The 13,310-nt window shown below is 45.0% G+C and overlaps 2 protein-coding genes across 2 annotated transcripts; one reads left to right on the top strand and one right to left on the bottom strand.

Annotated features, from left to right (window-relative positions):
* The first annotated feature begins 307 nt into the window (after positions 1 to 307).
* Positions 308 to 4,591, top strand: LOC112887510 (serine/threonine-protein kinase D6PKL1-like). Its single transcript, XM_025953698.1, has 3 exons — positions 308 to 487; positions 1,041 to 2,778; positions 3,545 to 4,591. Exons 2-3 carry the CDS (start codon positions 1,238 to 1,240, stop codon positions 4,383 to 4,385), a joined length of 2,382 nt encoding a protein of 793 aa, XP_025809483.1. The 5' UTR covers positions 308 to 487; positions 1,041 to 1,237; the 3' UTR covers positions 4,386 to 4,591.
* A 3,471-nt stretch (positions 4,592 to 8,062) lies between these two features.
* On the bottom strand, positions 8,063 to 10,803 carry LOC112885520 (probable serine/threonine-protein kinase DDB_G0290859). Its single transcript, XM_025951123.1, is given in 3 exon segments — positions 8,063 to 8,815; positions 8,817 to 9,309; positions 10,080 to 10,803. Coding segments are annotated over 3 exon segments (1,629 nt in total). The 5' UTR covers positions 10,463 to 10,803.
* Positions 10,804 to 13,310: the final 2,507 nt, after the last annotated feature.

Genomic DNA, 13,310 nt, shown 5'->3' with positions numbered 1-13,310 from the left:
GGGAAAAAATTAGTTCAGTTCAGACTTCCAGTTTCGGCATTCATTTACCTACCCACAAATGAGAGCAGGCAAAAATGAAAGGTAACTGCCCTGCCAGTGGGCGGTGGCACCGTCCAAGTTCCCGTACCCTAATAAATAATCCTAGCCGTTCTGATCAACGATCGGATGGCTGAGGACGCGCCGAAACGGCCGCGGGCGGTGCCACCCCTGGCCTCTGCACAGAGGATCCTGGATTCCCTTTTAGGCCGATTCGTCTTCGTGGGGCGCACCCCCGTCTCCTCTCTCTCTCTCTCTCTCTACACCTTCTCTCTCCTCCCTCTCTCTCTCGCTCCCTTCCCTCTCGCTCTACGTCTTCTCCAAAGCCGCCATTCCCAAGAGCAGCAGCCGCCGAGCTCGTCTCCCCAAGACCCGACTCCCCCGGCTCCACTGGGCCGCCGCGGCCTCTCCTCCCCAGTCCCAGCTTGGAGATCCGGGCCGGCATTTCTTGGTAAGCTTCAGCTCCGCTCTTCGGCCGTTTTCCCCATCCCAAATCTGGTCCTTGGGCGCGTCCGTGCTCAGATTACACGCGAATTCGCTACTCCGACGGAGTTCCTAGTGGCTTCCGCGAAATGCGGCCTGGCCTCGCCGCCGCCGCCTGGATCAGGAGTCATGCTTGGTGTATTTCTTGAGCAAAAAAGTTCCAATTTTTCCACTTGCTTTGGCGGGTTTTTTAAGATTTGACTGTCCTAGTTTGGGAGAGGCGTGTAACATCCCAGATCTTTCTGCAGTGTTTAATTTGTGCAGAAGTCCGAGATTTCAAAAAAAATTGTTTGAATTTTGCGAGCCATCAAATTGATTTGCAATTTAAGGTTAAATTGCTCCTTTCTAAAATTCTTAGTAAATTTATATGTGCATAAAAATATTTAATCATGCGCTTGCACGAATATATAGCTTTGCTCAGCGCTCGCCTCTCAATTTCTTTTGTATAATTCCTTTTGATTTGGAAGATGTAGCTGTTGCCATGTCTCAATCACTAACTCTGGATCTCATGATCTTTGCAGGGTGGCCACTGGTTGCTGCACTAGTTATAAAAAAGGCCTCCTTTCCTGGGAGTTCCCTGGGGCTCTAATCTCGGATGACGTCTCAGTGAAAGGTGCAGGTATTGTAGTATGACTTGCCTGCTTCGGATGTCCCTGCCGGCGACAGGCTGAGTTGACGTACTCCTTGTCTGTCAGTGTTGAATCGGTCTGCTGGAGCCATGGGGTCGTCCGGCTGTAGCTCCGAGATAGTGGAGTCCATCGAGGAAGAATTCGACAGTGCGCCCATTGGTGGATCCAGCTTGCTGCATATTAAACTCAGGGATGAGGAGAAACGCAGCAAATGTCATGATTATCCTGTGGAAGATGACCTCGACCAGCTTCTTAAAGCTATTGATAGCAGGACCTTCCGCCGGGCGCTTAGTCCTGCCAGTACAGGTGGAGATGTGCTGGGAAAGAGTGTTCTCAAGAAACCAGCTAGGTCAGGGTTGTCTCAAAATGCAGGCATTGGGATATCCTCCAAGACTGTTAATATGAAGCAGGCACTGAGAAGGCTATGCATTTCCCAGGCATCAGAAATGGCTGCAATGAAGAGGATGTCGATGTCACCTGGATCTTCAAGTTCATCTGAAGCTGGGACTATCCACAGGCTCTATGCCTCTTTGATGGTCCAAAGTAGTACTGAGGGTCTTCTGCATGATGATGAAAAGATGAACCTGATTGAAATATCGATCACTCCAGAGAAGATGGATAAGAGTTCATCTAGAGGTACGAGCGAGTTCAGTGAAGACTGTGAATTCGAGACAGCTGATGGAAGTGCAGTCACCTCTATCCGTTCTGTGTCTTCAACCTCAGCTGAGATTCGGAAGATCAGAATCCAAGATGTCATTAGTGGTGACCCTATTGATAGTGAAAGTTCCTTGGTGGAAAATGGTAAATTAGGAAGTAAAGTTTTTGCAGCTACTGCTGATGGCTCTCCCAGAGTCCCAATCTTGAGCAAGCCCATCACTACGTCCAGGCTTGTCAAGCCAGTCTTCCGATGCAAGACGGCTGGCAAGAAGAAAGTGAAAGAAGAACCATCTTCATTGGGTGATTCTTCCAATAGCACAAAATTCTGCTCATCAAAGGAGTCAATCTCCCTCGCATCAACCAGCTGCTCTTCAACATCTAGCATTACAAATCCCACCAGCTATGCAGAAGAAGAGAAATCAACTCCAGGGCCAGAAAAATCTGATGAAACATCTTCCGAGTGGTTGGGAGCAGAAGAGAAAGGTGAGTGCTCCCAGAATTCGAAGAGCAGCATTAGTGAGTATGGTTGTACCACGAGTATCAGCGATGAGAGCCAATTTGGATTGTGTAGCTATAATAACAGGCCACACATGGCAAAGGATCTGCGCTGGCTAACCATTCGTCAGTTGGCATTGCAGCAGGGATCGTTAGGTCTCGACAATTTCAAGCTTCTGAAGAGGCTTGGTTGTGGGGATATTGGGACAGTGTATCTTGCTGAGTTGGTTGATTCAGATTGCTTATTTGCTTTGAAGGTTATGGATATCGACTACCTTATTAATAGAAAGAAGATGCTACGAGCACAGGCTGAGAGGGAGATACTAGAAATACTCGATCATCCTTTCCTCCCAACTCTTTATGCACATTTTACCACAGACAATCTCTCATGCTTGGTCATGGAGTACTGTCCAGGTGGTGATTTGCACGTTCTTCGTCAAAAACAACCTGGAAGAAGCTTTCCAGAGCCAGCAGCAAGGTAAATTGCATTCAGTGCTTGATATTATTTTATATTCAGTGCATTGTAAGTCTCCATGGTTTTATCTCTTCCTTTTCTGACTTGTGCAAATTCTTCTAAAACTAAATTCGCCTGGTGATCAAGGAATGTGATGACTATACTACTCTGCATTGTCTACTTTACAAAGTTGTTATGTGATAATCTAATTTGCAATTTTCTTGTTTGGCCCCAAGATAGATTTGCATCCTTAAAGCGCCATATACAGCTGGATGAAGATTTTAGCCAACTTTCTAGCTATTCTAAATCAACATCTGTTTAGAACTGTGAAGTCGCATTGCTATCTAGCATTTTGCTTTCCTTTGAATTTCAAATATACAGATCTGCTATGTTCTTCTGCACAATAGCTATATTTTCTGGTTGATCATTCTGCTAGCATGCATTTGTACCTCTATTTTAACTGTTACATGGGAATCTAGTGGTAGGTACCCAATTCTTGGTTTGTCCGGGATCCAATCTAATGCCCATCAGCTTGTCAAAAAAAATGTTATAGGCCCTTTTTTTGCTTGGCTTATATTCTTCCATATGGCGTCAATGGACTAACAGTAACAAATTACTGTTAACAGTCATCTGTAAACATAAAACTTTTTTCTTGTTTTTATTTTTCTACTATGTTGTACTTGTCAATTATGCAGGTCCTGTTTTCTTTGTTCTTGTACATTCATTTAGTCGTCAACTAGTGTGTTTTAGTTTGATACACTGATGGTAGTGATGAATGATTGCTTTGCAGGTTTTATGTCGCAGAAGTTCTCCTTGCTTTGGAATATCTTCACATGCTAGGGGTTATATATCGTGATCTAAAGCCAGAAAACATTCTAGTCTGTGAAGATGGGCATATAATGCTATCAGACTTTGACCTCTCACTGAGGTGCTCAGTGAATCCTGTGCTGCTTCGGTCATCCTCCGTAGCAGCAAATCACCAACCAAGGAAACTTGCAGGACCTTGTGCAGAGAACTACTGCATCAATTCATCATGCCTCCAGCAGCCCTCTTGTGCCCAAACATCTTGCTTCACACCACGTCTACCATCAATTCCAAAGCCTCGGAAGCCTAAATCTTCCCAGAAAAGGCTCCCTCAGCTTGTTGTAGAGCCTATTGATGCACGCTCAAATTCCTTTGTTGGCACGCATGAGTACCTTGCACCAGAAATCATCAAAGGGGATGGCCATGGAAGCGCTGTTGACTGGTGGACCTTTGGTGTCTTCCTTTATGAACTATTATATGGCAAGACACCCTTCAGAGGACCTGGGAATGATGAAACATTGGCAAATGTGGTCTCACAGAATCTCCGGTTCCCGGACAATCCAGCTGTGAGTAGCAACGCCAAAGACCTCATCAGAGGTTTGCTGGTGAAGGAGCCTGAGAACAGACTTGGATCGTTGAGAGGAGCTGCTGAGATCAAGCAGCATCCTTTCTTTGAAGGCTTGAATTGGGCCCTGATACGGTCCGCTGCTCCGCCAGAAACACAACCTTGCAATGTCGTGACTCTTGCGAAAGAGCGGAAGAAGAAAGAAGGCAAGTGCCTCGAGTTTAGAAGTAACTCTGAGGACCTGGAATTTGAAGTTTTTTAGTGAGGCCCTGGTACAGTTTAGCACTATTTCCTCCCATAGAGTCTACATTTTTTTCTTTGAGTAGCCAAAGGCTGGGGGTGTACATGTAGATTCTTGTATTTCAGTAACTGCTGTCCCTGTCAATAGCATCACTAAATTGAAAAGAATAAGCAGAGCTTATGCTATTATCATTGCTGCTGCATATGAATTGGTTCCAATTGGATGCTCCAGTACATTTTACTCGTATTTTGCATGAACCTGTGCTGCTCCTTTTTTATTTGGCTGACTACTGAAACTGATGGATTCCTGGCAACAGCATTTCATTGCATGATGAGTTATTACAAGTAGGGTAATATAATCATTTTTTCTTCATTTATATTGGAATTTCTCCACATGCAATTTCATGCATAATTTAGCTCCAGCTGAAATTTACGATTTGATGAAACCAATTTTATTGTACAAAAGCATATTGTTTCAGATCAAACGATATCCATTTGATAAATTAAAAAATTACCATTTTTTTATCCCCAAAAGTCCACAACAAGTTTCAAAGCATTGAAAAATCCCAAGAAAAGTCACAAAGTAATAGAACTTGCTACGACTCCGTATTATCTATAGTACACCTTTGTCTGATTCCTCCCTAGGATTCTGCTGCAGAAGGCATCAACATCACTTGGTCATATGGAAGCATCACATGCTTCTTCCAGTCTTGCACATGTCTACAACATCACTTGTCAAGCGTGCATGCATCATTCGTAGCAGCAACTTTCAATAAAAAAAAAATCATTCGTAGCAGCTGCATTTCAGCAGAGCCAGCAAAAAATGCAATTCTGAACTCAATTCAATCTCATCTTACAGATGGCCTGATTGCAATTCTGCAACTAACCGGCTCAGGTTGTCGGATGAGCCCCAGTGGTATGACAAGGACCTTGCTTGTGTCTGTGAGAAGCTATCATTCGTGATTCATGACCGACACCGCTATGATTAGGGCAACACCTAACCATTACAGCAACCGAAATGGCCACAATGCGTCCGGCAAAATATTTTTTCCCCCATGATATGTAAGTTTGCCGCAGACGGTGGTTACTGGCTAGGTTTGTGTCTCTTGGTGGCTAGGTTTTTTTCCTATTGATACTTTTCTTATTGCATTAATTTAAAATTCAATATGGTTATGGAAACAAAGGAAAACGCAGTTTAAACGTTTGTGATGGTGGCATGTTATGAAAGCATCCTTTCACATTTACAGGAGCCAAATTTAACAACTTGCAGGCAGAACTGAAAGCTGAGCAGCCACCTTGCCTTTTGGCCCAAGGCATGGAATTTGTTTATAAGAAAGTGATGGCCATGGCAGCTTTCAGAAGGCTCATTCACATTCCTTACCACAGTACAGATGCGCGTCACTTTGTAGCATCTAACGGAATGTCTACCCTAAGCAGGTAAGCAAACATCCACTCCACTTTTGAAGATGCTTGGAGACCGTGGTTTCCAAGTAAGTCTTGTGGAGATCCATCGTCATCCATGTTCTTGCAATGATTAGAGCATGATCTCGAAAAAAAAAGCCGTAAAAAAATGCTTTACTTTCAGAGAGTTCTTTTTTGAAAAAGATTTCAGAGAGTTCAATTTAGAAACGTTCCAAGTAAAGAGTGAGGTTTTTTCACCCCTGGAAGAAGGATCTCCGCAAGAAAGAACTGTCGGATCAGGTGGAAGACAGTAAGAAACAGCCAAACGGAATTTACTGAATTTTACAGTACGTGCTCGTCTGAATTGATTTTGATGTGTGTGTTTTCTGGTGTTACAATGGTGTTTAATGATCTGCATAAAGTTTGCGAATAAAAGACCTGGATGAAATCAACAAAATAAACTGTAATTACTTGCATCATTCGTGCTCGAATTGCTCGTCACAACATAGACTCTGCAAGAAGTCAACAGCAGCAGACTCAAGATGATGCGTTCGTAAGTTTTGCCAGGTCTTGCTGCTGAGTGGAACATCAGAAATCAGCGAGTCCTCCTTGGCGATAGCAATCTACCGCAATCTGAAAATGATAGAATGCACTAAACCAAATCAAAATTTAAACAACATTTTTTTAAAAAAAAATTAAACAACAATTGCGAAGGGGAAAGAAAGCTCAGCATCTAAAAGTCCAGCTCTGTACTATTAATAATTCGGAAGGCTTACAATATGATATTCAATGCATGCCCTGCTCCAAGAAAAAGAATTCTAAAGGTTTACAAATTACAAGACCGAGCTTGGGATTCTGGTTAAGCTACGCCAGAAAACAACATATTATTTTTTATAAGAATATAAAAAGTATGTAGCAGAATCATACTACCAGATCAACAAGTTTACTTTTTTAGATAAAGGAATAGTTCAATATTCAGTGCAATATATCCAGCCATTATTACAAAAATAAACCACCTATGCTTAAAGAAGCGAAGGGATAAAGTAAACAGCCTATAAGCATAGCCTATTACTAAACCGCCACCCATTCTTCACAAAGATCAACAAGTTTATTTGAAAGCATATATAGGGATTCCACCAATGTATGATCCTAGATAAACCAAATCTAACCAAAGCCGGATGCGTTCAATTTGCAGTAGCACAAAAGTTGTCTAGCATTCTCTATATGCTAGATTATATGATCCCTACAAGCATACATGATAAGCCGCACATATGATCACTACAAGCAAAGCATCAGTTCTGATGCTCTACTTTGAAGCTCAGGGTTCAGACCGTGGCAACTGCCAGGTAAATGGTGACCTTGCTGGGGAACAGTGACAGTTTCCTCGTATGAGTAGTACTGTAGTAGTGAGCGAAAGGATGACACTATGGAAGCAAGAATCAAGTAGAGGACTCAGGTACCATATACTCTGGAAGAAGGAATCACTGGATCTTCATGTTCATGGATGATGGATGATAGGAGTAGCATTGTGAGAGTAGAGGTATGAAACAGATGGCACAAGGAAACAACCAAACTGAATTTACCAAAATACACCATATGACTAGCATGCTAGAATCAATTTTGATGAGCGATTTTCTGGTACAGCAAAGGCATTTAATTACCCACCTATAGTTTGTGACTAAGAAGATCTGGACGAATTCGATGAAATGACGCTAATGAACTTGTACCATTCATACTACAACCACGCTCAGCAGAACAGAAACCACTTGAAGGTACGTAATGGCTCAGCAAGAAGCCAACCGCAGCAGACTCAAGATGATGGTCCGTCCATTTCGTTGGTCTTATTATGTAGTTACATATCATAAATCAGCAAGTCCATGTTGGTGATTGCATCTACCACAATCTGAAAAAGATAGAACACACTTAACCAACTCAGCATTTAAACCCCAGTTGAGAAAGAAGGAAAAAGTCAGCATCTAAATGTTGAGCTCTGTGATAGTGCAAAGGTTTACAAGACTGAGCTTGAGATGTGCTAGAAATTAACAGAGCATTTTAAAACAAATAAAAAAAAGTATCAGGATAAAACCAGATAAACAAGTTTCTAAGCATGTTTTAGCAATTGCACCAAAGCATGATCCTTAACAGGTAAAACATAACCCACATAAGGTGTGTTCAGTTTGCTCTGGAATGAAAGTTTTCTTGTGTTCTCACTATGTTGATGTAGTGAAATATTGGAGTAGTAAATAATATTCACACTGCAACTGAATAACTGATTGTTCACAATCCAAAACCAACCAACTAAGAAAACATAGTAAAGGATAGCACAAAACATGGAGTGTAGAAGCTCATGACTGGTAAGACGGAAAAGTAGTCCTCAGGCCCGGCTACCTTTTTCACTTTCCCTGACTTGAGCTCAATCGCGAACATGCCTACATATGTGCTCATGAAGATGACTTCAACACCCTCAGCGAAACCAATCACGCTAGTTGTATTACGGTTGTGGATGGAAAACAGTATCTGAAGATTGATAACCCTGCAATTTACACATCCTGCAACCCCCTCTGGATTCACCTTCCTTGACCAAAGGTAAAGGTTTGAATCTCTAACAGCAGCCAGCCCCAACGAACCGTCCTCCGTCCGCATGAGAACAAATTCGCTATCACCATCCAGGTCCGGAGGGCCAATCAGAGAGAAGGCATCCTTACCCAAGCTGTACATTAGAATTCTGGGAGTGATGTCTAGCGGGAAATAGACTTCATCTCCAATGACGACTGGAGGATTCATCTTGCCCAAGGAATCAAGCCCTAACTGAACGGAGGCCTGTGCGCCCCACGAGCCAGCGTCCGATGTGTAGACACGCGCGTCCGTCGCGCCGCCCGGCATCGGGCTGATGCCCAAACACACCAAACACACCACCAGGAAGGGACCCCCGTGGCAGTCGAGGTGGTCGCATCCGGCCGCGGCACTGGCGCAGAGCACCACAGCGCCGGAGATGTACCTGCAGTCGGGCTTGGGCAGGACCTGCGGGTCGCCCGTGATGGGGTCCCAGACGGAGGGCACCCTCGCTGTCGGCCCACATGTCGAAGAGGAGGGCGCGGCCGTGGCGGCAGTCCATGACCCGCCGGGCGGCGGGAGCAGACGAACGCCGGCGGCTTGAAGGGGGTGGGTGCCGGGAAGGGGATGAAGCGGGGTTCTCTGTTGCCGCAGATGTTGGCGAGGAAGGCGAGCAGAGGAGGCGTTTGGTGGAAGGCGCGGTAGCGGCGGAGGAAGGTCCCGTCGGAGATGAGGCGGAGCCAGGGCTTGCAGACGAGGGAGGCGCGGATGAGGCACAAGGTCCTGCAAGTTTCCTTGGTTGGTGATTTGCTGCTACAGAGGATGACCGAAGCAGCACAGGATTCACTGAGCACCTCAGTGAGAGGTCAAAGTCTGATAGCATTATATGCCCATCTTCACGGACTAGAATGTTTTCTGGCTTTAGATCACGATATATAACACCTAGCATGTGAAGATATTCCAAAGCAAGGAGAACTTCTGCGACATAAAACCTGCAAAGCAATCATTCATCACTACCATCAGTGTATCAAACTAAAACACACTAGTTGACGACTAAATGAATGTACAAGAACAAGGAAAACAGGACCTGCATAATTGACAAGTACAACATAGTAGAAAAATACCAAAACAAGAAAAAAGTTTTATGTTTACAGATGACTGTTAACAGTAATTTGTTACTGTTTGTCCATTGACGCCATATGGAAGAATATAAGCCAAGCAAAAAAAGGGCCTATAACATTTTTTTTTTGACAAGCTGATGGGCATTAGATTGGATCCCTGACAAACCAAGAATTGGGTACCTACCACTAGATTCCCACGTAACAGTTAAAATAGAGGTACAAATGCATGCTAGCAGAATGATCAACCAGAAAATATAGCTATTGTGCAGAAGAACATAGCAGATCTGTATATTTGAAATTCAAAGGAAAGCAAAATGCTAGATAGCAATACGACTTCAAAGTTCTAAACAGATGTTGATTTAGAATAGCTAGAAAGTTGGCTAAAATCTTCATCCAGCTGTATATGGCGCTTTAAGGATGCAAATCTATCTTGGGGCCAAACAAGAAAATTGCAAATTAGATTATCACATAACAACTTTGTAAAGTAGACAATGCAGAGTAGTATAGTCATCACATTCCTTGATCACCAGGCGAATTTAGTTTTAGAAGAATTTGCACAAGTCAGAAAAGGAAGAGATAAAACCATGGAGACTTACAATGCACTGAATATAAAATAATATCAAGCACTGAATGCAATTTACCTTGCTGCTGGCTCTGGAAAGCTTCTTCCAGGTTGTTTTTGACGAAGAACGTGCAAATCACCACCTGGACAGTACTCCATGACCAAGCATGAGAGATTGTCTGTGGTAAAATGTGCATAAAGAGTTGGGAGGAAAGGATGATCGAGTATTTCTAGTATCTCCCTCTCAGCCTGTGCTCGTAGCATCTTCTTTCTATTAATAAGGTAGTCGATATCCATAACCTTCAAAGCAAATAAGCAATCTGAATCAACCAACTCAGCAAGATACACTGTCCCAATATCCCCACAACCAAGCCTCTTCAGAAGCTTGAAATTGTCGAGACCTAACGATCCCTGCTGCAATGCCAACTGACGAATGGTTAGCCAGCGCAGATCCTTTGCCATGTGTGGCCTGTTATTATAGCTACACAATCCAAATTGGCTCTCATCGCTGATACTCGTGGTACAACCATACTCACTAATGCTGCTCTTCGAATTCTGGGAGCACTCACCTTTCTCTTCTGCTCCCAACCACTCGGAAGATGTTTCATCAGATTTTTCTGGCCCTGGAGTTGATTTCTCTTCTTCTGCATAGCTGGTGGGATTTGTAATGCTAGATGTTGAAGAGCAGCTGGTTGATGCGAGGGAGATTGACTCCTTTGATGAGCAGAATTTTGTGCTATTGGAAGAATCACCCAATGAAGATGGTTCTTCTTTCACTTTCTTCTTGCCAGCCGTCTTGCATCGGAAGACTGGCTTGACAAGCCTGGACGTAGTGATGGGCTTGCTCTGTTAGATTGATCTCGACCCGGATCGATCCAACGACCGATCCGGAGTCCGTTAGAATCCGCGCCCCGATCGGGGGCGCACGGCCAAGTCAATGGCACGTGGGCCCCCGTCGCGCAGCGCCATATTAAATAGAAGGTGGGGGCCGGGGCACAGGTAACGAAGTTCGCCGCCGTGCCTAATCCCCACCTAAAACCCTAGCGATCCGATCCAAGGGGAGGCGCTGAAGCGACGGGAAGCGCCACCGCCGCCTCCGCACCGAGCCCCGGCGCATCTGCGTCCACGCCATCGTCTCCGGTCGACATCTCTGCCGCCCGCTCATCCTCGCCCTCGACTCCGACACGACTTCCTCAACGCCATGGCCAACAACGGCGAAGCCGGGTCGTCCACTGGGGGTACGGCATTATCTCTCTCTCTCTCTTTCTCTCTCTCTGTTTCTATATAGATTAGTGACCAATGCTATCTTATTGGATAATTACCGGGCTAATACACGATTAGTAGATCCAAAGGAGATCTATCAATGGTATCAGATTAGCCTCACTAATCGTAATTAGTTTCGGGCAAGGATCTAACAAAGCAATTAGAAGGAGGGGAGAAGTATTACCCGAGAAAGAAATTGCAAAACAAGAACGCAAAGAAAGAATCAAACCCTTCGGGGTGCAAAAACATCCGCACCCGAGCCCAAACCCGATCTCCAACCCTAACCCTAACCCTAATTTTTTGACCCGGCCAAGAAAGGAGATCTTACCTCCCACCGGGAGCTCCACGCTCCACGGGTCAGCACCAAACCGGTCCAGGGGCTCCCGTGCACCTCCGCCGTCGATGAACGGAGCCATCCCGAGCGCGCCGTCGCTCGGGGATCCCCACCGCGCCTCGCGCGCGGGCTAGCTCACCACCGCGAGCCCACTCGACGGCGGCGCGCTCGCGCACAGGCGAGCGCGCCCGCCGGCGAGTAGGCCCGTGGCGGCGCCGTCGCCTTTGGTCGCCGTCACGCGGAGAAAGAGGAGAGGCCGGGGGCGGAGCGGGCGAAGGAGGAAGACAGAATGGCTAGGGTTTCGGGGGAGAAGCGTCGCGCGGGGGTTTTGTTCGGGCCGCAACGCCCGGACAGCCGCCCGATGCGATCCGACGGCCGGCAGTCAATCGCGGGCGCGCGGGCCGCTTACGGCCCAGGCGGGGCGCTGAATTGCCGGCCCAGGCCCAGGTTGCGGCCTGGTGCGCGGTCAGCAGCCCCGCGCGCGAGTTGGCCGCGCTGGGTTGGGCCGTTTTGGGCCATGTTGGGCTGGTTTGTGTCCAATTTTTGGCTGTGTTGCGTATGGTGAACAGTACGTTTTCCCATTTTATCAGAAACCTTCGTTTAACCACTTAATGCTTGATTTAATCTCTATTTTAATTTTCACCAACGTGATAATTTCTATGGAGAGAAAGGAAGTAAGAATGTTTCTGAAAGTTAGCACTATTTATTTTTTCCGCTGCCAATTTAATTAAGTTATATCCTTTAATTATTTTAGACCCAACGAGATATTATAATTAAAGGAGTCAGTTTTCAGTTTTTTCTTCAGTTATAATATTGTTATTTTCTGACCAACGTTGATAATAGCAATATTATAATTTTTCAAGTCAGTTTCATGCATTTGCTCTAATTCTGCCCAACGGTGTTTTAGAATTAATGCAGCTAGTTAATTGTATATCTTAATATTGACCAACGTTAAATTGAGATATGCAATTATTGTTTTATAAAATCAATCCTCACCCTTCTTGATTTGATTTTTAGGATCTAATGCAATGACCTTTATTAATGCTATACCGCCGTTGGATGGTTCCAACTACGGGATATGGGCTCAGAAGCTAGAAGTGGCTCTCGCACTCTCAGATATTGACCTAGCTATCACCTCACCGTGCCCCGTCAGCCCTGGGGAACTGGTGAGGGAAGCGGATGAGAGTTCTGTCGATTGGCAAGCTCGCCAAAGAGAACATGCAAATGTTCAAATGAAGTTTGATCTTGAGAGAGCAAAATGGAACTCTTCCAACAGAAAGTGTTTGATGGTTATCAAGAGTTCCATCATAGACAGTATCAGGGGAGCAATCCCAGATTGCCCTACCGCAGTTGAGTACTTAAAGAAAGTGGAGAGTCAATTTGTTGGCTCTTCAAAAGCGTATGCACAAACTCTGATTCAGAGGTTAGTTAATGATAAGTACACTGGCGGTGGTGTGAGAGAGCACATACTGAAAATGAGCAATATGGCATCTAAGCTCAAACCTATGGACATGGAGCTTCATCATGCTTTTGTTGTCCATTTGGTTCTGGCTTCTCTGCCAAAAGAGTTTGAAACTTTTGTTGTTAACTACAACATCAGCCCAGAGACATGGGATCTAGAGAAGCTCATTGCGATGTGTGTGCAAGAAGAGGAAAGACTCAAAGCCTCGCATGGTGACATGCTCAACTATGTTAGGCACAACAAAAGAAATA

This window comes from Panicum hallii, chromosome 3 (assembly GCF_002211085.1).
Source record: "Panicum hallii strain FIL2 chromosome 3, PHallii_v3.1, whole genome shotgun sequence".
In the NCBI taxonomy this organism is placed as follows: Eukaryota; Viridiplantae; Streptophyta; class Magnoliopsida; order Poales; family Poaceae; genus Panicum; species Panicum hallii.
This window is presented reverse-complemented; position numbering and strand designations above follow the sequence as displayed.